The sequence below is a fragment of the Malania oleifera genome, chromosome 8 (assembly GCF_029873635.1).
Source record: "Malania oleifera isolate guangnan ecotype guangnan chromosome 8, ASM2987363v1, whole genome shotgun sequence".
Lineage (NCBI taxonomy): Eukaryota > Viridiplantae > Streptophyta > Magnoliopsida > Santalales > Ximeniaceae > Malania > Malania oleifera.
This window is the reverse complement of record NC_080424.1, coordinates 32,748,448-32,773,334: the sequence shown is the minus strand read 5'-3', so window position 1 is coordinate 32,773,334 and position 24,887 is coordinate 32,748,448. Positions and strand designations below refer to the sequence as shown.

Genomic DNA, 24,887 nt, shown 5'->3' with positions numbered 1-24,887 from the left:
AGATGCAAAGTGATGCTAAGTCATAGATACCGCATGCAGGATAATGTCCAATGCATGGCCAAATGATGCCTCATCAAAGTGGTCCACATATGTGTGAGATTCACCTATATGATAGCACCCCTTAGATGGCTCTAATTGTAATGCTCCCAACCAACTTTGGTTAGGTATTGTTTTTTTAGGCCATTTAGCCTCACAGTTTTAACCCATGTAAACGCTTGAGACTTACTCCATCCTTATATAGCCAAGATCTTCCTAGTACACGGTTGTGGGATTGAGACACTTTGTACGGATTAATGAATGAACTAATTAAATTGCTAACATAACAAAATAAACCAACATCACCCATATTAAATGGTATGGATTAAAGAAATTGAAACATGTAAAAAAACTTGAAGGACATAGAAAAAAAAATGAGGCTTGAAGAATATGTGACAAAACATTTTTTTTGTATTCAAACTGCTGATCTCTCTTAATTAAGCCATAGAACACCACTTACCCAATTTCTCTCTTTGTGTTCACAAAACAACCATAATATGTGCATATTAAGGCCTTCCTGCGGGAGTGGTAAGGTGTGCATATGGAGATCTTTCTATGGTTAATATAGGCAAAGCGCTTATATGATGTTGGCTGGTGGATGGCGGCTGTCAAACCTGATGGATATGGTTGTGACAATGGAGAAAATGGTGCTACTATTGGCAATGGTATGCCAGTATATGTAGTAGAAATTTTTGTATATATAGTTGGTGTGGAAAAAAGAGAAATTTCAATGAACAAGAATATTATAGGATGCAGTTTATATATTTTCTTTTAAATAGCAAAAAATTCCATTAAAGGTTTGTTAGATGACCACTTTACCTAAAAGCTTAAGTTGTTGGGTTGTGGACCAACGATGTATATCAAACTTTAACACTCCCTCGTATGTGCAGCCCGATAGCACATGGAGAGATAAATGCATGATAAGTAACACATATTATCAGGAATACAATAATTTTTTTTAAACACCAGCAATAAACACTGGCAACAAGACTAGAACCCAAGACCTCCTGGTAACCAGCTTTGATACTATGTTGAGATTTTGATTAAAATGAATGACCTAACTTTAAGATAGGTCTGTCCCTCTATTTATAATACAAATTAAATACATTCTAATGACAATAATACACTTACTAACTCTCACTAATTAACATACTAACACACTTAATAATAATACTAAAAGACATTAGTAACTTCTAACACTCCCCCTCAATCTGGAGCATAAATTTCATATGCTCCTAGCTTGTTACAAAAAAATTTAACACGAGCAACCCTCCAACGCTTTGGTAAACAAATCAGCAAGATGCATATCAGACTTCACATAAGCGGTAGAAATTAGCTTTTGCACAAGTTTCTCTTGAACAAAGTGGCAATCAACTTCGATGTGCTTCATCCATTCATGAAAGGCTGGGTTGGAGGCAATATGAAGAGCAGCTTGATGTCACACATAAACTTAATAGGCTCAGAATAAGAAATACCCAATTCTTCCGACATGTTCTTCAACTAGACAAGTCACAAGTAGTGTGAGCCATAGCTCTATATTCTGATTTAGCACTTGACCTGGATAGCATAGTTTGTTACTTACTCTTTCAAGAAACCAAATTATCACCAACCAAGATACAGTCCTGGTTGTGGATCATGAAATAAAAGAGCTCTCCTGGGTGCACCTTTGAGATATCTCAAGATGCAAATTACTGCATCCCAATAATTAGTCCTCGGAGAATCTAGAAATTGACTCACAACACTTGTTGCAAAAGATATATCCGTGCGAGTAATTGTGAGATAATTCAACTTTCCAACAAGTCTCCGGCATTGCCTAGGATTAGGTAGCAAAACACTCATATCCGACACTAACTTGCCGTTAGTATCCATAGGTGTGTCAATCAGTTTAGATCCCAACAAACCAATTTCATCCAAAAGATCAAGAACATACTTCCTTTGTGATAAATCAGTTCCTATATGAGATCTAGATACTTCAATACCCAAGAAGTATTTCAATGGTCCCAAATCTTTGGTTTGAAACATAGTTTGTAGAAAAAGTTTGAGACTCTGAATACCTTTATCATGATCACCTGTAATAACAATATCATCCACATAAAAAACAAGAAGTATCCTACCTGATTAAGTATGATGATAAAACATGGTTTGGAAACCAGAGAAAAAGTATTAGAATAATCTAGATCATACACCTAAGTATATCCCTTAGCAACAAGACAGGCCTTTAGATGAGCCACAAAACCACCAGGGTTGACTTTCATAGCGTAAATCTAGCGACAACCAACTACAGAATTGTCAAGAGGAAGAGGCACCAAGTCCCAAGTGCCATTGTCATCTAAAGCATTCATCTATTCAACCATGGAATTCCTCCACCCATAATGGGCTAAGGCTTTCAAAATAAATTAAGGAAGGGTAGTAGATGATAAAGCAGTAACAAAACAATAATAGGAGGGTGAGAAGGAGTCATAACAAATATAGTTAGAGATGGGATGTTGAGTACATGTGTGTTTACCTTTTCGAACAACAATAGGAGGATCAACATAATGAGAAGTATGATCATCAGACGAGGAAACCAATTAAAGGTGTGGTAGTAGAAGCTAGAGGGGACTCACCTTCCTTGGAGCCGCCATCATGAATACACCTGCAAATTAGGATGATCAAGATGATGAGAAGGAACCGAACTATATGGAGACTTAGATGGTTGGTTGGGCAAGGATAACAAAGTAGAATCTAGAAGATTAGGCAAAGGAAGAGACTCATTGAGCTCAGAAGCACTCAAGGACTGGTGTAGTAAGGTGTAGACTCAAAGAAGGTAACATTGGCAAGAACAAAGAAGCGATGTAGCACATGACTATAACAACGATATCCCTTTTGAGCATATGAGTAGCCTACAAAGACACATTTTATAGCACGAGGATCCAACTTATCCACCCTAGCAGTTAATTGATGAACAAAGGACATACACCCAAATATACGAGGAGGGAGAGAGAGTAAAGGTGAATTAGGAAAGAGAATAGAGTAGGGAATTTTACCACTAAGAACAAAGGATGTCATCCAGTTGATAAGATAATAGGCAGTTTTAGGTACATGCATATGATAAAATAAGGCCTGAGTGATTTCAAGACTATTTCTATTTTTTCTCCTTGCAACCCCATTTTGTTGAGGAGTGTGGGCATAGGATGATTGATGGATAATACCAAACTGAGCCATAAAAGTAATGAATTGTGCACTAAAATACTCTTTAGCAATATCACTTCGAAGCCTTCGAATTGGCAAACCAAATTGAGTCTTTATTTTAGAACAAAAGGCACAAAATACATGAAATAACTCGAAATGACCTTTTATTAAATATAACCAGGTCATTCTTGAGTAATCATCTACAAAGTTCACAAAGTACCGAAACCCAACTTGGATACAACTCTACTAGGACCCCAAACATCAGAATGAACTAACATAAAAGGGCTTGCAGCCTGTTTATTGACTCAGGAAGAGAAAGGGACATGACGGTGCTTTCCCAAGTGACAAGACTCACAATCAAGACTAGAAACAAAACTCAAACTAGGAACATGAAATTTAAACTTTTCCAGTGAAGGATGACAAAGGCGACAATGAATTTGGAAAGGTGTCATAGCAGTAGTGCAGGCGGTAAAAGGATTCAAAATGATAGAGTCCACTAGCTTCACGCCCTCCACCAATCATCTTCCTTATCTTCAAATCCTGAATAACCACAAAATCAGGGAAGACTGTTAATGAACAATTCATGGATTTAGTAATCTTACTGATAGGCACAAGATTGAAAAGAAATTTGGGAATATACAAAACCAAAAGAAGAGAAATAGAAGAAGTGGGATTTGAATCCATCAGCAAGTGTAAACATAAGGTAAATTTGCAGGATATTGAAGAGTGGAGAAGAACCTAGGTATACCTATGATATGATTAATGGAAGCAGAGTCTATAACCCAAGGACTAGGATGAGAAGTACTGGATGACAAGCATACTTTGGGATTACCTCTTTGGGCAAGAGATGCAATGAGAAGAGAAGCTATTTGTTTGATAATGTTGGAACTTAGAATGCTCTTCTTCTAACATGGATACAATATGTTGGGCCCCACTTGAACCCAAAGATGGGGAGTCGGTGGTGACTACATTGGCTGCCCCCAAACGTATGAAGTCGGTGGTGGCTATGTTGGCAACATGTGAAGTGCTACCATGGAGATCCCTACAATGCTCATTAGTATGATTACTCCATCCACATGAGTGCACTTGTGAGGAGTACCTCTACCTAATTCATCTCTACCACCACAGCCACTTGAACCACCTTAAAAACTTTTGTAGTTTTTTGGTAGAGAACTAGAATCACCCTGTGTAGCAAAAACTTTCCTCTTAGAGCCAAATGCAGGAGTATGAGAATGCATGCTAAAGGAATCATGAAGGTCACAAGAATAAACATAAAAAAAATGATGGCAGCTCTGCATTACTAAGCATTTGGGTCTGGACTACCTCAAAATTGGGTCTCAAGCCCGCTAGAACACGAAGGATTGTCATCTGCACCCTCTTCTTCTGCATCTCACGAATGTCTGTAGTTATAGGTTGCACGATGTTAAGTTCCTCATGAATATGCCTTATATCTCCAAAATAATCTGCAATACTCCTATCTCCAAATATCCTTGCATGGATCTAGATGCATACACATACGTGCAATCTGTGGCTCCATCGAATTCCATAAGAAGGAAACAATCAAGGCATCTTCTTGAACCCACGCTTCTTTTGTCTTCTAATTAGAAGGATCAAATTAGAGCAAGTGGTTAGATTTTCCTAATCCCACTAAATAAACGCAAACAACTTTAGACTATTGGACATAGTTCTTCCCATCCAACTTTTGAGTTGTTATCTGTGGCAGCGATGTAGGAAACAAATTTTTTGGATTCATAGATTCCATCCTGACACTCATAAATCAGCAGCCACACCAATGTCAAACAAGAAGAACAATCAAAATTTATCGGCACAATCACAAACTATGTGAAGCACCGACACAACCACAGACAAGGTGAACAACTCAATGACGGATATAGCACTGGCATAACGTCACAATTGGAGATACAAACACTGCCACTGCTCTAAAAAACTCAGAAAAAAGCCTTAACAAGCCCCGAACAGAGATTAATGGAGTACCATGAGTGCATGGCTGAAGAAGGCTGGATTTTTGAGCTGTGTGGGGTCGGCACTGTCGGCATCTGGCTGGCGAGTGGCGTGGGAGCTCCTTTGGCGATGGAGTTTTGTGGGGTTAGGCTTTGGAGGGTTCTGTGTTCGAGTATATGGTTGGTTTTGTGAAATAATGAGGGGGGAAGGTGGATCTCAGAAGGACACCTGTGGGAATGGCTTTTCCAGCAATGACTGAGAAGAATAGGGTCTAGGTTGGATCGCGCTTTGATACCATGTTAGATTACCATTTTACTTAAAAGATTAAGCTATTAGGTTGTTGGCCAACAATGTATATCAAGATTTAACAAGTTTAAAAGAATAAAGAATGGAGGATAAGGCATCCTCTGCAAAAGGAAAAAATACTTACAACAATGCTGCCTTCCAATGCCTTTGAAGATTGGATAGGGACATGCACCCCCACCCCCCTCCCAATATAAAAAACAACCTCAAAAGAGTGTGCCCAGAAAAAAAAAATAAGATAATAAAAATAGCTCGATCCAGAAAATGAAAAGTCATGTGATTCTTGAAAATTTTCTCATTCCTCTTGAGTCATGTAGTTCAAAGAACACATACACTGCACAAATCCACGAAACTCTTCCTCTTCTACTCTTCCCACAACCCCAAAATCTCATCAACAAAAAATCATACACATTTTGTGGGGCCATCCACACCTTGCCAAAATAAGAAAATACAGTATTTCAAAGTTGTCTTTCCACCCAGCAATGAAGAAAAAGGTTGGCATTAGTCATGTTTGACTCATGACACAACATACAAACATCTAGGCTGAGAGCCTTATAAGGTCTCCTTATTTGTAGCAATTCATTTGTATTAATCGTGTTGAGAGCTAGACTCGAGATGAAAGCATAAATCTTAAAAGAAACCTTTGCCTGCCAAACAACTTTATTCAAAGGAAAAGGCGCTAGGATTTGAAGGTTTTAGAAGATTAATGGAGAAAGATTTGAAGAGAAAGACCTTGAAGAATGTCTTGTCCAAACCTGGTCATCTTCCCTAATAGGTAGGAACATAAGAATCCAACACACCAAATAAGGATGTAAGCTCATCAATCTTGCTTTCATTGAGACTTCTAAAGAAATGGAAGTCTCATGAAACAAATCTCTCTTTTGAAAAGAAAAAAAAATATGAAGTTGGTGCATGATGAACACAAGATGAAAAGGTGAGGCACCAACAGCTAGAACGAAACCTCTCCCTGCCAACTATCCTCCATAAAACAATTCTACAATGATTACCCACTTCAAAAGGATCCAACACACCCAATATGTATGCAAGCTCATCAACCTCACTTTCATTGAGACTTCTAAAGAAATGGAAGCCTATGAAACAGAGTCCCTTTTTGAATAGAAAAAAAAAATCTGAATTGGTGCATTATGAACACTAGATGAAAAGGTGAGGCACCAACAACACCAATGAAACCTCTCCCAGCCAAATATCCTCCAAAAATAAGTACGAGGAAACAATAGACAATCAATCTGGACAACAAACTTCCACGGGATTTTGTATGAATCATTGCCACTTCCTTTTGCATCTTACCAATTCCATTGAAATCCATACCTACTTTTAATTAATAACCCAGTGTCATAAGGAATTAATCTCTAAGGGGAACCTCCATAACGACTTTCCAATTAAAGATATACTTTAGATGCCACATGAACAAGTCCCAATGACCCCTTTGATTTTGGTCTCTTAACCACATCCCAGCTAACAAAGTGATCCCTTTGAACCTGAACAAGAAGATCTCTCATAATTCTCTCCAAAGTCTCTGCCACACCCAAAGGGATTCTAAAAAGGGATTAAAAAAAAGAGAATATTAGAAAGGGAAGTACTAATAAATGCGATCCCACCCCTAACAATAAATAATCCCTCTTCCGACCTTCTAGACTCCTCCCCACTCCCTCAAATCAATAGATCCAAAAAAACTACAGAAAAAGGACTATCCCCCTAAAGGAAGACCTAGATACCATAGAGAACAAGCCCAAGAGTCACAATCAGATAAAAAGACCTGAAACCTCCAAGTCAACATGACTCAAATCAATGCCTGCCACCCTGCTTTGAACATTTATCTTTAACCTCAAACTCTTCTAAAAAATTGTTAACAAAATAAGGACCTTGAGAAATTTCCCAACACAATTCTCCAAGACGAAAATAGTATCATCTGCAAACTTAAGATGAGATACCTCCACCTCCCTCCCTATCAGTAAATGCCTAATCACCCAAGACACTGAGGATGTAAAATCAACAACCCATGAATTAGCAACACTATAGCATTACTTTCAACATGAATTTAGTTTTTTGATTTTCTATCATTATGAATCCATCAATGGCAGAGCATTCATCAAACCAAACATTCAAATTTAAAATCTTTCTGTTGTGCCTTCGGCTTTTTGGGTTTTGTTGAAAATTACGGATCACATAGCTGAGAACTGTTTTTCGTGGGAATTTTTTGGGCATCACTTGACGATTATAATGACAGATTACAATAAAAAGTTTGTGCACCGAAAACAAAATTTCATGGTAATTGTAACATTGAGATTACTTACATGAGCATTGATCTCTGGAGCCGACGAGTTCTCTGAAGTTGCCTTCTTGTATCTTTCTATAGTTGAATTTATGCTGCATGGCACGGGTTTAAAAAAAAAAAACAACAACAATAAAAAATCCCAGTGTTAAAAAGAAGCAATAAACACTAAACTATTAAAAGAAGGTTGGCACACAAGCAGGGAGGGGCAGGAGTCCAGAAGAAAAGGTGAAATACTAAAACTAAGAAAATGATCAAACGTTATCCGCGCATTAGTTGGTTGATTATTTATGTGGTCTGTTAAGTTGTAAAAAACAATTGTTAACTTTTTTTTTTAATAATATTTCAAAGAACTAAAACATTTTATAGATCAAAGAGCAAACATCAGAGAATTTGAAAAAGAATTTTTATATATTATAAAAAATAATAAGTGTAAAAGATTTAATTTACTTCATCAAACATTAAATATATACTACGCATTCATCCCGATCGTGTGACAACTGATGAGTAGCTAGAAGTGAAAAATAAAATTCTCTAATGTAAATGCTGTTAACTTTTTATTATATATTCTTACAGATTCACCATAAAATATTATTTGAAAAATAAAAAACTAGTTGTGGTATTAAAAAAATATTAAATATGTCAAATAATTAAATCTGTATCTATACATAATTAATATTTGCTCGCCAATTCATTATAATTCATAATAGGTTAGAGGCATAGAATAATTTTTTAATTAAATTAAAAAAATATGGTAGAATAATAAATTTCATTTAAGAAGAAAAATATGCTTAACGCTAATGGTATACACCTAAAACTGGTAAATTTTATCTAAATACTCATTTTGGAGATCAGCGTCTCTAGAGAAACATCACGATGATTAAAGTTTGAGACTTTCATGTTTCCGGTTGCATGTTCAAGTCCTGGAATAGGTGAAAATAGTATGTGGTATGAGATAGACTCCTTGAAAAAGTGGGAATGAGATGTTGTGGGGATAGGGAATGATATGTTGTGGGGATAGTCTATCTCCCATTATGTAATCAAGCCAATGTAAGCCTTTAATTGACAAAAGAAGAAAAGAAATGAAGCTCAACATATACAAAACTAGCTAGTTTTTTTTTATTTTTAAATTGAAGTTTCAAGCATGTATTACTACCTGAGCCCTATCACTTTGTTTTTTTTTCATGAAACAAGAAATTCTAACTCAAAAATGAGTGCCAGTGCAAATGTCTTAGGTTTGTTTTTTAGTAAGATCAAAACTTTCAAAAGGGTATGTTAAGTGTCACAAGTTAAGCTTGTTCAGGGCATTATGCTTGCCTGTGACCGCTTATTTCGTGTGCTTGGGATAAGTTTCCATCATGTAAATACTAGTGTAGGGTTATTTTCTACTAGTAGAGTCTTTGTATGCCAAATAAGGCAGTATGACTCTTCAATTACTTTAATGTTTCCTAGTGCCAAGATGATAATTACATAAAAACCTCTTTAGGGGAGGGTGAGTGTTCATCAATCATTGTAAAACTCACTAGCTATTGTCAACGTGTTTAGCCTACTTGCCTCCCTCGCTAAGCACATAATGTCAACGAAGGTGTTGTTAATGAATTGCGTAGATTCAATATTTATTGCTTGCTTGCCACTGCTTTCAGGAATGGTTACTATTTCCGCTGCTATTTGATTGAATGCTAATGAAAGTATTTCATGGATGAATGTTGGTAAACGATTGGCTGGTTAGTTAAATAAGAGTGATTTAACTAGCGCCGCATGGCCCTTCACAAGGGTGTGAAAATAGTCAAACCGTGACACTTAGTATCAGAGCCCAAGGTTGAGTTGCTGTGTGAATTCGATTGCCTTCGTTGTGGGATTTGGAAAGCTTTGGTAAGTGACCATGGCACCAAACAATGTTGAGCGAATCATCGTGTTGGAAGAACAAGTTGAGGCAACAACCAATACTGTGGCCGCGGAGGCGGCTCAGATGAGAGAACTTGTTGATGAAGTGATGGGATCACAAAAATATCAAGCATGTTTGATAGGCAACACGTTAGAGGACTTTCGCCACACAGTTGAAACTTTGCAGTCGCGGATGACTTATTTGGATGCAAAGGTCAATCTGATAGTTCTTGCTATGGGGAACTCCAACACTCCGGGAATTAGTAAGACCAAGGTATTAGAACCCAGGTCGTATGGGGGTGCCCATGATGCCAAGGAGTTAGAGAACTTATTGTTTGATGTGGAGCAGTACTTTCACGCTGTAAGGATGACCTCATAATAGGCAAAGGTAGATATTGCGACCATGTACTTGGTTGGTGACGCCAAACTATGGTGGCGTACCAAGTATAGAGAAATTGAAAATGGAAGCTGTGTAATCGATAGTTGGGCAGACTTGAAGAGAGAGCTCAAGGCCCAGTTCTTTCTTGAGAATGTCGACTATAATGTAAGGAGAAAACTAAGAGATCTCAAGCATATGAGGTCGATCAGGGAATATGTGAAATAATTTTCTGCTTTGATATTGGATATCAGAGACATATCGGAGAAGGATAAGTTGTTCTATTTTCTAGAGGGGATGAAACTGTGGGCAAGAATTGAACTTCATAGGCAAAGGATTCAAGACTTGTCAATTGCACAAGCTGCTGCAGAATGCTTAACTAACTACGCTGATGATGATACCGCTTCATCCAAACAGTTTGGTAGAGAGGGAAACAGTGGAAAGTCTTTCAAGAAAAGCAAAGCCATGAGCGGGGGAGCTGACTCTAAATCATTAACCTCAAAGGAAGTTTCGTTGTCTCAAGGGTTCAACACACCCAATGGAAAGGGGAAGAGTAAAATTTCGTGCTACTTGTGTGGTGGATCTCATAGAGTGAGTGAGTGTCAACACAAGCGATTACTTAATGCCTTACAAGCTTCCACTTCAAGAAAAGAGTTGGAAAGTGAGGAGGAAGAGGATGATGCCCCAAAGGTGGGTTCAATGCGGCTGGAGAGCACATTGGAAAAGCAAGAAAAAGCACTGAAAGTTACACGAGCAAAAGGGTTATGTTTATAGACTTGAGGATCAATGGGAAGAGTACCCACGCTATGGTGGATATGGGGGCTATTCACAATTTTTTTCGCAGTCGAAAGCATGGAGACTCAACTTATCCTTAGAGAAGGATACAAGACGCATGAAAGCAGTTAATTCTGTAGCCTAGCCTACTTTGGGAGTAGCCAAGCAAGTGACTGTGAAGCTTGGACAGTGGGAAAGTCATGCAAATTTCATAGTGGTGCCATTGGATGACTTTCCAATCATTCTAAGAATGAAGTTCCTAAGGGGGATGAGGGCAGTGCTGATGCCTTCAATTGGTTCCCTATGTCTGATGGGAGATCACTCGTGCATAGTGCAAGTCATTGCAAAAAAAGGAGACAATGGGAAGTCCCTTTTAGCCATACAACTCAATGAGGGATTGGGTCAGGGTGAGCAGACACGTTTAGCCATGATGGTGGTAGACAAAGAAGTAGGCTAAGAGCTGGAGCCTACGACCATCCAAGCGGTGTTGGATAAGTACAAGGAGGTGTTGCCGGATAAGCTGCCTCATAATTTGCCTTCACGACGGACTATGGGGCATGAGATCGAGTTGTTATTAGGAGTGAAACCACCTACTAAAGGGCCATGTCGGATGACGCCTCCAGAGATAGTAGAGTTGGGAAAACAACTTGATGAATTGGAAGCGAGATGTATTCTCCTTTCCAAAGCACTGTTGGGAGCATCGGAATTGTTTTAGAGGAAACATGACGAGCATCTACAAAAGGTGTTCGATAGGCTGAGGGAAAATAGACTGTATGTAAAGAAAGGGAAGTTCTCTTTTGCTTAGTGGAGCAACAAATTCCTTGGTCATGTGGTTGAACAAGGGTTGTATCCGAAGGGGTATGGAGAAGGTAAGGATGATTCGAGAACGGAAGATCCCCACTACAAGGAAGGAGTTGCGTTCCTTTCTTGGCCTTACCAGATATTGCCGGAAGTTCGTTGAGGGGTATTCGCAGAGAATGACTCCAATGACAGGACTACCAGGGATGTATTGTTGGCCGCACATGCGGAATGATGTGGTTGATTATATCAAAACTTGTCTCATTTGCCAACAAGACAAGGGGGAGTAGAAAAAGTATGGTACTTTCATGGCCGCACCAAAGTACTATTCGACAAAGGAGATGACACAATTGTTCCTTGTGACTGTTGTGATACATTGGGGTGTTCCCTAAGTTATTATTTTTGACGGAGACTTAATGTTCACTGACAACTTCTTAACAAAATTTTTTAGGATATTCAGGTCACATCTTGATATCTCTTTGAGTTATCACCGACAGACAAACGGATAGATGAAGAGATTCAAGAGCTGTTAGATGAGTACTTGCACCATTTTGTCAACGACAACCAGGTGAGTGGTGTGCAACTACTTGATGTGGCTTCGTTTTGTGGCAATGCCCAAAAGAGCTCAACAACCAACAAGAGCCATTTTGAGCTTGTTACAAGCCAGCTACCACTGTTACCTCACTCATTGGGCGAGCCGTAAAGATGAAAGAGTCCCAAGGCGTACATCTTCACTAGAGAATGTAGACAGAATGAAGAGTTTGCCCAAGCCTATTTGGAGAAAGCTTCTAAGCAGATGAAGAAGTGGGCAGATCAGGGGAGAATACCACAGTTTCATGTCAGCTGCCTCAAGCCATTCAACGCCTACACCAATGATCTGAGCAGAAGTCAGTTCAACAGAGCAGAGTTGAAGACAGTGCAACTTGACAGACATGAAGTTGAAGAGATCCTTGCTGATAGAAAGTTCATATCCTAAAGGAAGAAGCGGTAGAAGTTCCTAGTGAAATGGAAATGCCTTGATGACAAAGAAATCAGCTGGATTTCTGCAAAAGATATTCAACCATTCATGGACAAAATTGAAGTGTACGTACCGCCAAAGTCTACGAGGATGTCGACGGCATAAGTGGGGGAGAATATCATGAGGTAAGCTTGTTCAGGGCATTATGCTTGCTTGTGACTGCTTATCTCAAGTGCTTAGGATGGGTTTCCATCATATAAATACTAGTGTAGGGTTATTTTCTACTAGTAGAGTCTTTGTATGCCAAATAAGGCAGTTTGACTCCTCGATCACTTTGATGTTTCTTAGTGCTAGGATGATAATTACATAAAAACCTCTTTAGGGGAGGGTGAGTGTTCATCAATCATTGTAAAACTCACTAGCTATTGTCAACATGTTTAACCTACTTGCCTCCCTCGCTAAGCACACAATGTTAACGGAGGTGTTGTTAATGAATTGCGTAGATTCAATGTTTACTACTTGCTTGCCACTGCTTTCATGAATGCTTACTGTTTCCGATGCTATTTGATTGAATGCTAATGAAAGTGTTTCGTGGATGAATGTTGGTAAACTATTGACTGGCTAGTTAAACAAGAGTGCTTTAGCTAGCGCCGCACGACCCTTCATAAGGGTGTGAAAATAGTTGGACCGTGACATTAAACCATGACATTCAGCTAGAGGTTTCAAGCCAAATCCCATATATTTGGGAGGAGGATAGACGTGCTCAGTTTTTTTTTTTTTACGTGTGGTCGTGGTAGTTTTTCATCACACATAAGGCATGCATGCAACGTCGGTAGTGGACAGGGCCATTAAACCCGTGAAAAAAAAACGTAGGAGTGGAGGGGATCATGGCAGATTTACGTGCGAATGGTTATGATAGTTTTTCGTCAGTTACTCTCTATTTAACGTGTATTTGCATGCTCTGTTTTACGTGTGTTTGAGTTCCTTTTATTTTAGTTTTCCTGTACGTGGCTTTGTTTATTTAAGTAGCCAAAAGTTATCAATGTAAAGGAGAAGAAGAAAAATCATTTTATCCATACCATGCCGTACATTCGCACTTAAAGAGAAAATAATTCACTTATCAATTGAGTTTCTGTGTTGGGACTTATCATTGGTATCAGAACGGGGTCACTTATGGGAACTAACAAGAAGTATATTGAGCACTAGGAGTATGTGCTCGGTGCAGTTCAAGAAGGACTATAGCAAATGGAGTTTGGTATGAACAAGAAGCGTATTGAGCACTTGGAGTATGGGCTCAGTGCAGTTCAAGAAGGACTAGAGCAAATGGAGTTTGGTATGAACAAAAAATTCCACCATTTGGAGGAAACTCTTAGTCAACTTTTGAATATGTTGCTCTCTAATCTGGAGACCTCAAACCATGGCAATCACCACCGAGACAACCAAGATGGGGTCAGCAAATCGTCTCGTAAAAATCAGCCAAGTTAGAATTTCCACGCTTCTCTGGAGACGATCCAATAGAGTGGTTCAATCGAGTGGAACAATTCTTGAACTATTGAAAACCAAAAAGTTCCCATGGCTGCGTACCACCTTGAAGGGGAGGCCAACCAGTGGTGGCAGTGGCTTCGCAGGACGTTACAAGAAGAAGGACATTTAATCTCATGGGGAAAATTCGAAGAGGAATTATGGGCTCACTTCGGTCCGTCAGGATGTGAAGACTTTGATGAATCTCTCTCAAGGATTAGGCAACTGGGAACATTGAGATACTATCAATGCGAGTTTGAGAAGCTTGGCAACAATGTGCATGGATAGACACAGAAGGCGTTGGTGGGGATGTTCATGGGCGGCTTGAAGGCTGAGATTTCTGATGGGATTCAAATATTTAAACTGCAATCCCTCAAGGACGCCATTAATTTAGCTTGAATGCGAGATGAGCATCTTTCATGACAGCAACAGTTCATGCGACCACCAACTACAAGAGCTCCTTTAGCTCCTCCACAAACCACGCGTGTAGTTCCTGCTACCCTGACTGTGCCTATCAGGCGCTTAACATGGGAGGAAATGCAAAGGAGAAGGGCTCAAGGTCTCTATGTCAACTATAATGAACACTTCATAGCTGGGCATAGATGTCAAAAACCACAGTTATTACTCTTGGAGAGGCATGCGGGTAATGTGGTATGTAAATACATTACTGATAAGCAAATGTTGAAGGGAGACCAAGGTGGAGAAATAGGAGAGGTACGAGAACATGAAATGGAAACAGAAATCATGTTGCATGTAGTAACAGTGTGGACGGGTCCAAGAACCATGCGCATAACAGAAAGAATGGGCCCTCATGAAGTAGTGGTTTTGGTTGACAATGGGTCGACGCATAATTTCATCAGCGATCGTTTGGCAAGCATGCTTAGGTTGCCAGTCGTACCCACAAAGGCATTTTTCGTCCGGGTGGACAATGGAGAAATACTAAAGTGTTAGGGGTGATGTGATAAGGTATGAGTGGAGTTACAGGGCACCGAGTTTTACCTCACCCTTTTTTCTTTGCCCTTAATAGGTCTTGACCTTGTACTTGGTGTGCAATGGCTCGAAATTCTTGGCTCTGTGGTTTGTAACTGGAAACACTTGGCCATAAACTTTATTTGAGAAAATCAAGACTAAAGGCTGCAAGGTGTGGACGTGCAAGAAATTCAGGTGGCATCAACAAAAGAAATATCGAAGGAGTTCCACTAAGGCCATGCGTTATTTGTGATGTGCTTTCAACCAACCATGGGACCAACATCACATGATGCCCCACCTTATGATAAGAAGCAAGACATGCAGACGTTGCTAAAAGACTATACAGACATGTTCCAGGAGCCCTCGAGTCTGCCACTTGTGCCCAAGGTAGAGCATTGCATTACGCTTAAGGAGGGGACCAAGCCAATTAATGTACGCCCATATCGATATGCCCATTTCCAAAAAGGAGAAATTGAAAAACAAGTTCAAGAGATGCTGAATTCCAACCTCATTTGTCCGAGCACCAGTCCATTTTCATTGCCAGTATTATTGGTGAAGAAAAAGGATGGAAGTTGGCGATTTTGTATAGACTACCACGCACTCAATACCACCACCATCAAGGACCGAAATCCCATTCCGAAAGTAGATGACATGTTGGATGAACTACATGGTGCATTGTACTTTACCAAGCTCGATCTAAGGGCCGAATATCACCAAGTAAAAGTAAATCCTTCTGACATACTCAAAACTGCTTTTCGTACTCACAACGGTCATTACAAATATTTAGTGATGTCGTTTGGCCTATGTAATGCACCCTCTACATTTCAAGCCATCATGAATTCTATATTTCGATCGTATCTTTGAAAGTTTATTTTGGTTTTCTTCGATGATATTCTCGTATATAGTTATACTTGGGATAGGCATATGGCGTTAAACAAACCTTGGAAATTTTGTGGTAGCATCAATTTTTTTGCCAAGGCCAACAAGTGTGCATTCAACCAATAGGAGTTAGAATATTTGGGGCACATTGTTACGCCTCAAGGAGTGAAGGTCGATAATCACAAAATTGCAACCATGGTTGTGTGGCCTCAACCAACTAATATTTTTGAATTACATGGTTTTTTAGGCTTGACAGGATATTACATGAAATTTGTTCGGAATTATGGCATCATCGCTTGATCCCTTACCAATCCCCTCAAGAAAGGGCAGTTCGGATGGAACGAGCATGCCGAAGTAGCCTTCATGACTCCTAAACAAGCAATGACCACCACACCTATTTTGGCGATGCCCAATTTCAATGAGCCCTTCACCATAGAAACTGACACTGCATGGGAGGGAATAGACGTTGTTTTAACTCAACAAGGCAAGCCCATCACCTCTATGAGCCGTGCACTGGCCGGAATTACAAAAAAAATCATGTTCAACCTACGCCAAAGAGATGCTTGCAATTGTGGAAGCTATACGTGTATGGCGACCATATTTATTGGGGATGAAGTTCTGTATTTAAACTGACTAATGCAGCTTAAAATATTTTTTGGAACAATGTTTGGCGACATTAGAGCAACAAAAATGGGTAGCCAAATTACTAGGCTACGAATATGAGATCACTTATCACCCAGGCTGTGAAAATTCAGCTGCAGATGCCCTCTCACGCAAACCCAACAATCTAGTCCTTAATCACCTCCATATACCCTCTGTGACCATGCGGGATGAAGTTTGGAAGGCATATGAAGGAGATCCTTACATTCAGTCAATCGCCCAATTGGTCAAGACTCAAACCGATGGGCCATATACACAACGACAAAGGTCATTCTACTTCAAAGGCAGGGTACTCATTCCTTTCCAAGGGGAGTGGTGAACAAGGTTGCTACATGAGGCTCACGACACCAAAATCCGGGGGGGGGGGGGGGGGGGGGGGGGGAAGAATTCAGGAGTGTTGTGTACATTCAAGCAGCTGGCTCAACAGTTTTACTGGCCTAAAATGTATCGATAAGTCCAAGAATATGTCAAGCGATGTGTAGTTTGCCAAAAGATGAAATTAGAGACACTCTCACCTGCGGGGCTTCTCCAACCATTGCCCATTCCTTTCCAAGTATGGGATGATATCACTCTCGACTTCATTGAAGGACTACCTATGTCCAACGGCAAGGAAACAATATTGGTAGTAGTTGACAGGTTAAGTAAATATGCACATTTCTTAACCTTAACTCATCCATTTACTACTAAAGGTGTGGTTGAAAAATTTGTGGAGGGAATTATCAAGTTGCATGGTCTTCCAAAATCCATTATTAGTGATCGTGATTTGGTCTTTATTAGCAGGATTTGGCAAGAATTCTTTCAAATTTCGGGAACCAAGTTACAACTTAGCTCTGCCTATCATCCGCAAGCTGACTACCAAATGGAAGTAGTCAACCGCTATGTGGAGCAGTATCTTCGGTGCTTTGTGCATCAATGGACACATAAGTCGAGTGCCTATCTTCCTTGGGTTGGGTTATGGTATAATACAAAGTACCATGCCTCAACTGTAATGACTCCATTTTAGGCATTATACGGGGCGTCCGCCTCCCTTAGTCTCGTTTTATCGTAACAATTTTTATTCCTTCAATGAAGTGGATGAGCATCTGATGACTAGAGATGAGATACTACGATAGCTTAAAGCCAATTTGGAAACCTCCATCAATTACATGAAACAAATGGTTGATCAAAAGAGGAGGGATGTAACATTCGAAGTAGGTGACATGGTGTTTCTTAAGTTGCATCCCTATCGGCAACAATCAATTTTTAAACGTGCCCACCAAAAGCTTGTAAGTCAATTTTATGGGTCGTATCCCATGATACAAAAAATTGGAGTAGTTGCTTACAAACTTATGCTGCCAGTGGAAGCCTGCATTCATCCAATTTTTCACATTTCCCTCTTAAAGAAGTTTATTGGCGAGCGTACAATGCCTTCTACTGAGTTGCCACCCGTAACTGATGAAGGGGTGATCGTACTTGAGTCTCAACACATTCTGGATACTCGATGGGTCAAACGGGGCAATAAATTTGAAGAAAGAATACTTGGTTCAATTAATGGAAACATTTACCTGCTGAAGAGGCCACGAGGGAGATGCACCAGTCATTGCTTAAACAATTTCCAGATGTGGACCTTAAGGACAAGAGTCCCCTTGGTGGGGGAAGTAATGTTAAGCCACGATATTCAGCTAAAGGTTTCAAGCCAAATCCCAAATATTTGGGAGGAGGATAGACGTGCTATGTTTTTTCTTTTTTTTTTTTACTTGTGGTCATGGCAGTTTTCCGTCACACATGCGGCATGCATGCGACGTTGGTAGTGGATAGGGCAATTAAACACGTGAAGAACAATGCATGAGTGGATTGGATCGTGGCAGATTTACATGCGAATGGTCGTGGCAGTTTTCTGTCAGTTACGCTGTTAAAATCTCAATCCCGAGTATCATTGTAAATAATATACAAATTAGGGAAATGGGTAAATATGGGGGATTTGATATTATTCAGTAAGGAAATTGTTTCCTTATTTAGATTAGGTAATTGTATTATATCTTGGGATGTACATATGAACAAAGTAATAAAGAAAATATTCAATCGTTTCTTCTTTCATGGTATCAGAGCTAGGTTTTGTTAAATCTAGCTAAACGATAGCTAACAGCACCGTCAATAGCAGAGGCTCTACCTCTCTTGCAAACATCATCGGTGACTCAGAGGCCACATCCGGTGGGGGTTCGAATGGGCTGGACAACACAGTCTTTCCACTCTCATGGAAAAATTAAACGGAAAAAATTTCCGTGAATAGGCTCAGTCTATGAAATTGGTGATTGAGGGAAAAGGGAAGCTCGGATATCTTACCGGTGAGTGGAGGAAACCAGACCCTTCCGATGCTATAGCCTTGCAAAGATGGAGGTCCAAAAATTCCATGGTCATAGCTTGGCTCATCAAAACCATCAATCGGAAAAGTCTACTTGTTCTTGCCAACGGCGAAGGAAGTCTAGGAAGCTGTACGTGAGACATACTCCGACGTCGAAAGCTACTCGCAAATCTTCAACATCAAGACCCAATTGTGGCATATGTGGCAAGGGGAGAGAGGTGTTACCGAGTATTTCATGGAGATGACTCATCTCTGGCAGGAGCTTGATCTAAGCATCGACGAGGAGTGGGAGTGCTCCAATGACAGCACGAGATACCGAAGGAGGCTCGAAAACGAGAGGGTCTTTGAGTTTCTTGTCGGCTTGAATTGAGAGCTCAACAACATGAGGGGGCAGATCCTTAGCCGGGGACCTCTCCCTTCTCCCCAAGAAGTCTTCGCAGAGGTCAGGAGGGAAGAGAAGAGGAGGCGTGTGATGCTGCGACCTCAAAATGAACCTGCTGGGCTAGACCTCCCTGTACCCGTATCAGCCCAAAAATTAGATGGGTACGCTGGACACGCTGGGCTGGATGTCTCGACTCTTGTATCAAAAGGCCCAGGGGGACCTAGTCAACGACCACAAAAAGGTAAATTATGGTGTGAACATTGCCAAAAAACAGGTCATTTAAAAAATACCTACTGGGAGATTCATGGAAAACCGACAGATTGGAAACCGAGACAATACAAAAAAAATCATGTGTACCAGGCCAGCATTGACGGATCAACTGAAAGATTACAAGGAGAGAACAACAATACCTCTTCCAGCAGTGCATTCAGTCCTGAATAGTTGGATCAACTATATAAGATGATTTCATTAATGCAAACATCGGGTCAGTCTTCCTCTGGTTCCCTGGCTCACCGAGGTAATTATCTGTCAGCTTTAAATACTACATCCTGTTACAAATCTCCATGGATAATTGATTCGGGTGCATCCAATCATATGACTGGGTCTTATCAATATTTTTCATCCTACTCACCATATGCCAGGAATTTGAGGGTAAAAATTGCAGATTACTCTCTCTCACCAGTTGCTGGAAAAGGAAGTATTTGCATATCTGATTCTTTAACTTTATAATCGGTCCTACATGTCCCCAAGTTATCTTGCAATCTATTATCCATCAGTCAGTTAACAAAAGACTCGAATTGTTCTACCAAATTTGTTTCCTCTCATTGTGTTTTTCAGGACTTATCATCGGGGAAAACGATTGGCACTGCTAAAGCGTATGAGGGACTCTACTACTTTGAGGAGGCAAGTTTGAGTGAACTATGTAATACCGCAATTTGTGATTCTGCATCTACTTCTAGAAATAGTCAACTTTGTTATGCCATTCACAGATGGGTTATCCCAATTTTCAATATTTAAAACATTTGTTTCCTTCTATTTATTCAAATAAAATGGCTTCTGAGTTTCAATGTGAAGTATGTGAGCTTGCTAAGCATCGTCGTACTTCTTTTCCATCATCCCTATACAAACCATCTCGCCCATTTACTATGTTTCAAAGTGATGTATGGGGTCCCTCACGTTCCCTAAATCGCACCAATACAAAATGGTTTGTTACCTTTATCGATGACCATACTCGTCTTTGTTGGGTATACTTACTGAAAGACAAAACTGAAGTCCGCTCCATTTTCATCGATTTTCATACCATGATTCATACACAGTTCCAGACTCATATTCAGATTTTACGTACTGATAATGGTATGGAATATTTTAATACCATCCTGGGAACTTATCTTCAAGATAATGGGATTGTTCATCAAAGCTCTTGTGTGGATACTCCTCAACAAAATGGGGTTGCTAAATGAAAAAAATAGACATATACTTGAAGTAGCCCGAGCATTAATGTTTACTACCAACATGAAACATTATTTTTGGGGCGATGCCATCTTCACAGCCACACATCTCATTAATCGAATGCCAAGTCGAGCACTTTCATTTGTCACCCATCATCAGAAATTCCAGGAACACTTTCCTACATATCGACTCCCTTCCAGTCTCCCATTGAAAATCTTTGGTTGTACTGCTTTTGTTCATGTCCATGCACACCATTGCGATAAATTGGATCCTCGTGCCATTAAATGTGTCTTCCTTGGTTATTCACCTACCTAGAAAGGCTACAAATGCTATGATCTGGCCTCAAAATGACTGTTTGTTAGTCTTGATGTCACTTTCTTTGACACCACTCCTTATTTCCCAAAGCCCTCTCTTCAGGGGGAGAAATGGAGCGAAGATCGATTCTTTGATCTCTTTACTACTGAATCTACGTCATTCTCTCCGGTTACTACTGCTACTCCATTCCTTGACCCATCTATTGAGCCTTCCATTGCATTACTTCCTGACTTGCCAAACACAATGGAACACTTACCCTCAGGGGGAGATGTAGGAGAGCAAAACAACGCAGACATACTGGTTTACTCAAGAAAGCCGAAAACAAAGAAGAGGGAGAATCTCATACCTGAGGCACCAAGAGCATTGGAACCGGTGATGGCTCCAAATAACCATGAGCCCATGCCTAATCCCGATTTGGTAATTGAGTCTTCCTCTGATAATCCTGCACCTAATGATATCAATTTACCTATTGCAATCAGAAAACAAACCAGGTCATATACTCAATACCCTTGGTCGAAATACATGTCTTATAAAAGTTTGTCTACAGGATATTGTGCGTTTGTCTCTAACCTTGACAGGATGAAAATGTCAAAAAAACATTCAGGAAGCTCTAGATATACCGAAATGAAGAGAGGCAGTCATGGAAGAAATGCGAGCCCTGGAAAAAAATTGAACTTGGAAGTTGACAGATCTACCGAAAGGGAAGAAGCCAGTGGTAAATGGGTCTTCACAGTAAAATATAAATCTGATGGAACGATTGAAAGATATAAAGCCAGACTTGTTGCAAAAGGCTTTACATAGACTTACGACATTGACTATACTGAAACATTTGCACCAGTAGAAAATTTAAATACAGTTCCGGTTCTCTTGTCCTTGGCAGCTAATTTAGATTCGCCACTGCAACAACTTGATATTAAAAATGCTTTCTTAAATGGAGAATTAGAAGAGGAAGTATACATGACTATACCACCGGGATTTAGTAGAACAAGTGAAGAAAATAGAGAGTGTAAACTCAAGAAATCGTTATATGGCCTCAAACAATCTCCTAGAGCGTGGTTCGACAGATTTGCAAAGGTACTAAAGAATCAAGGGTATTGACAAGGGCAATCAGACCATACACTGTTCTTCCAACAATCTGAAAGAGGTAAGAGAACAATTCTAATAGTGTATGTTGATGATATAATCCTTACTGGCGATGATACTGTAGAAATGGAGAGATTGAAGAAGGTTCTAGCTACTGAGTTTGAAGTTAAAGACTTGGAACAGATGCGGTATTTTTTGGGCATGAAAGTGGCAAGAACGAAAAAGGGAATTAGTGTCTCTCAACAAAAGTATGTTACTGACCTCCTAGTTGAAACTGGCATGCTGGGATGCAATCCTAGCGAAACCCCAATTGAAACAGTAAAGAGGGTTGAAGATTGTGGAAAACCAGTAGAAAAGGAGAGGTATCAGAGATTGGTTGGCAAGATGGTCTACCTATCACATACTAGACCAGATATTGCATTTGCAGTCAGTGTAGTAAGTCAACACATGCATTCACCAAAAGAAGTTCACTTAGATGCTGTATACAAGATCCTTAGATATCTCAAGGGATCCCTAGGAAGAGGACTCTTCTTTAAGAAATGTGAAAGCAAGGAAGTAGAGATCTTTATAGATGCAGATTGGGTAGGATCAGTGGAAGATAAAAGGTCCACCACTGGTTATTGTACATTCGTCTGGGAAAATCTCGTAACTTGGAGAAGCAAAAAACATAATGTGGTGGCTCGTAGTAGTGCTGAAGCTGAATTCAGGGCAGTCGCTCAAGGGAAATGTGAAGGATTATGGTTAGGAAAACTCTTGGAAGAATTACGGGTCTTGGTGAACTTTCCTATCAAACTCTACAGTGACAATAAGGCAGCTATCGACATCTCTCTTAATCCAGTTCAACATGACAGGACTAAACATGTGGAAGTGGACAGACACTTCATCAAAGAGAAAATTGAAGAAGGAATTATATGTATGATTTATGTACCAACCAAAGAACAAACTGTAGATATTCTCACTAAAGGGTTGGGACGACAGAGTTTTGATGATCTTATTAGCAACTTGGAGATGATTAATATTTATGATCCAACTTGAGGGGGAGTGTTAAAATCTCAATCCCGAGTAACAATGTAAATAATATACAAATTAGGGAAGTGGGTAAATATGGGGAATTTGATATTATTCAGTAAGGAAATTGTTTCCTTATTTAGATTAGGTAATTGTATTATATATTGGGATGTACATATGAACAAAGTAATAAAGAAAATATTCAATCGTTTCTTCTTTCATACGCTCTGTTTTTTTTTTTACTTGTATTTGCATGCTCTGTTTTATGTGTGTTTGAATTCCTTTTATTTTGGTTGTCTTGTACGCGGCTTTGTCTATTTAAGCAGCCAAAAGTTATTAATGAAAAGGAGGAGAAGAAAAATCATTTTATCCATACCATGCGCTACTTTCTCACCCGAAGAGAAAATTATTCACTTATCAATTAAGTTTCAATTATTAAAATTTGAAACTTTCATATAGAACATCTCCAATTTTAATTTTGTTCTCGAACAAAAAGAAATTTAAGATAAGAGGTAAACTATCCCTTAAGTATTCTTGTCTGAAGGACCTCCCACTTGACCAAAGATCAAAAATTTAGATTTGAGCATGACAGTTTGAAAGCTAGCAATGAAGAAAAAATGTCATGCAACAACATTAGCTTCTCTTATAAGAATTATAATACTTTCTCTCTATATATCAGTATGTTTTTTTAGATGCTACACAGTAAATGAATCTTTCATTTATTATTATTAGAGACATAACCCATTTACTATATGTAAAGTATTTAAAAAATAAACACACAAATAACATAAAAAGATAAATTTCCTCAATAATGTCTCCTCAATTTGGGACTAGATCATGGTAGGCTTTCTTCAAGGCAAGAGCACAACAATCCTAAGTATAAGATGGGGGGGGGGGGGTACTCTTTTCATTTTTTTGGTAGAAAGCTGTATGCCGTGCATTGATGGAATGATTTTATGTTGCTTCTGTTTTAGTGGGTCAATGCAATATTGAAGACGATTCATTTTTTGTGTAGTGAACACAAACCTTCCTTGGTATTTGCAAATAGGCAAGCTTGTGTCCAAAAAATCAAATGTCACGGGAGCTTGAAATTCTTGAGTTGAGGAGAGGTGCGTGTTTCTTTGCCAAACCATAGTTGAGGTCTATGTTTTTTTTTTTTTTTTTTTGTCAAATCTCATGAAAGGTCAATGTTCTTTGCCTTTTGTTTTTGTTTTTGTTTTTGTATTTTTCATTATTTTGTTAAGGTAGATTATTACCACATATTTGGGAGCTTGAAATTTAGACCTTCATTTGGATTTATATGGATTTAGATTAATAGAATGCAACACAAAATTGTACTTAATTTCTTCCAAATATATACTCAAATATGAGAATTAAAATTCATGCTCCCGAATACAAGTTTGGGATATTTTAAAATTAGAAAAATACAAACCAATTAGTTGAATCGCTTTTATTCTAACTACGTATTTATACTCCATGAGTGCTCCGCAACATTTTTTTTATAAACAATTTGTATTATTTTGAGAAAATAATTATAGAGAAAATGAACGGTATATAACTTTGATTTAAAGAGTAGATATGATTAATTATAAGGGCATTTCGGATAGTTATGAATTATTATAGGGATGTTTTAGAAAAATTATGATTATATTATATGGATGTTATAGGTAATTTAAGAATCAATTCAAGAAAGAAGAACTCAAACTTTAAAATAGTAGAGATAAA

The 24,887-nt window shown here is 39.1% G+C and overlaps 1 protein-coding gene across 2 annotated transcripts in view; it reads right to left on the bottom strand.

The window, feature by feature from the left end:
- The window catches only part of LOC131162940 (agamous-like MADS-box protein AGL11), a 63,281-nt gene that overhangs the window by 24,044 nt on the left and 14,350 nt on the right, over positions 1–24,887 (bottom strand). For both annotated transcript variants that reach the window (XM_058119568.1, XM_058119569.1), the window contains exon 3: positions 7,788–7,860. In XM_058119568.1, coding sequence (XP_057975551.1) covers positions 7,788–7,860 — 73 coding nt within the window. The remainder of the gene's footprint in view (positions 1–7,787; positions 7,861–24,887) is intronic.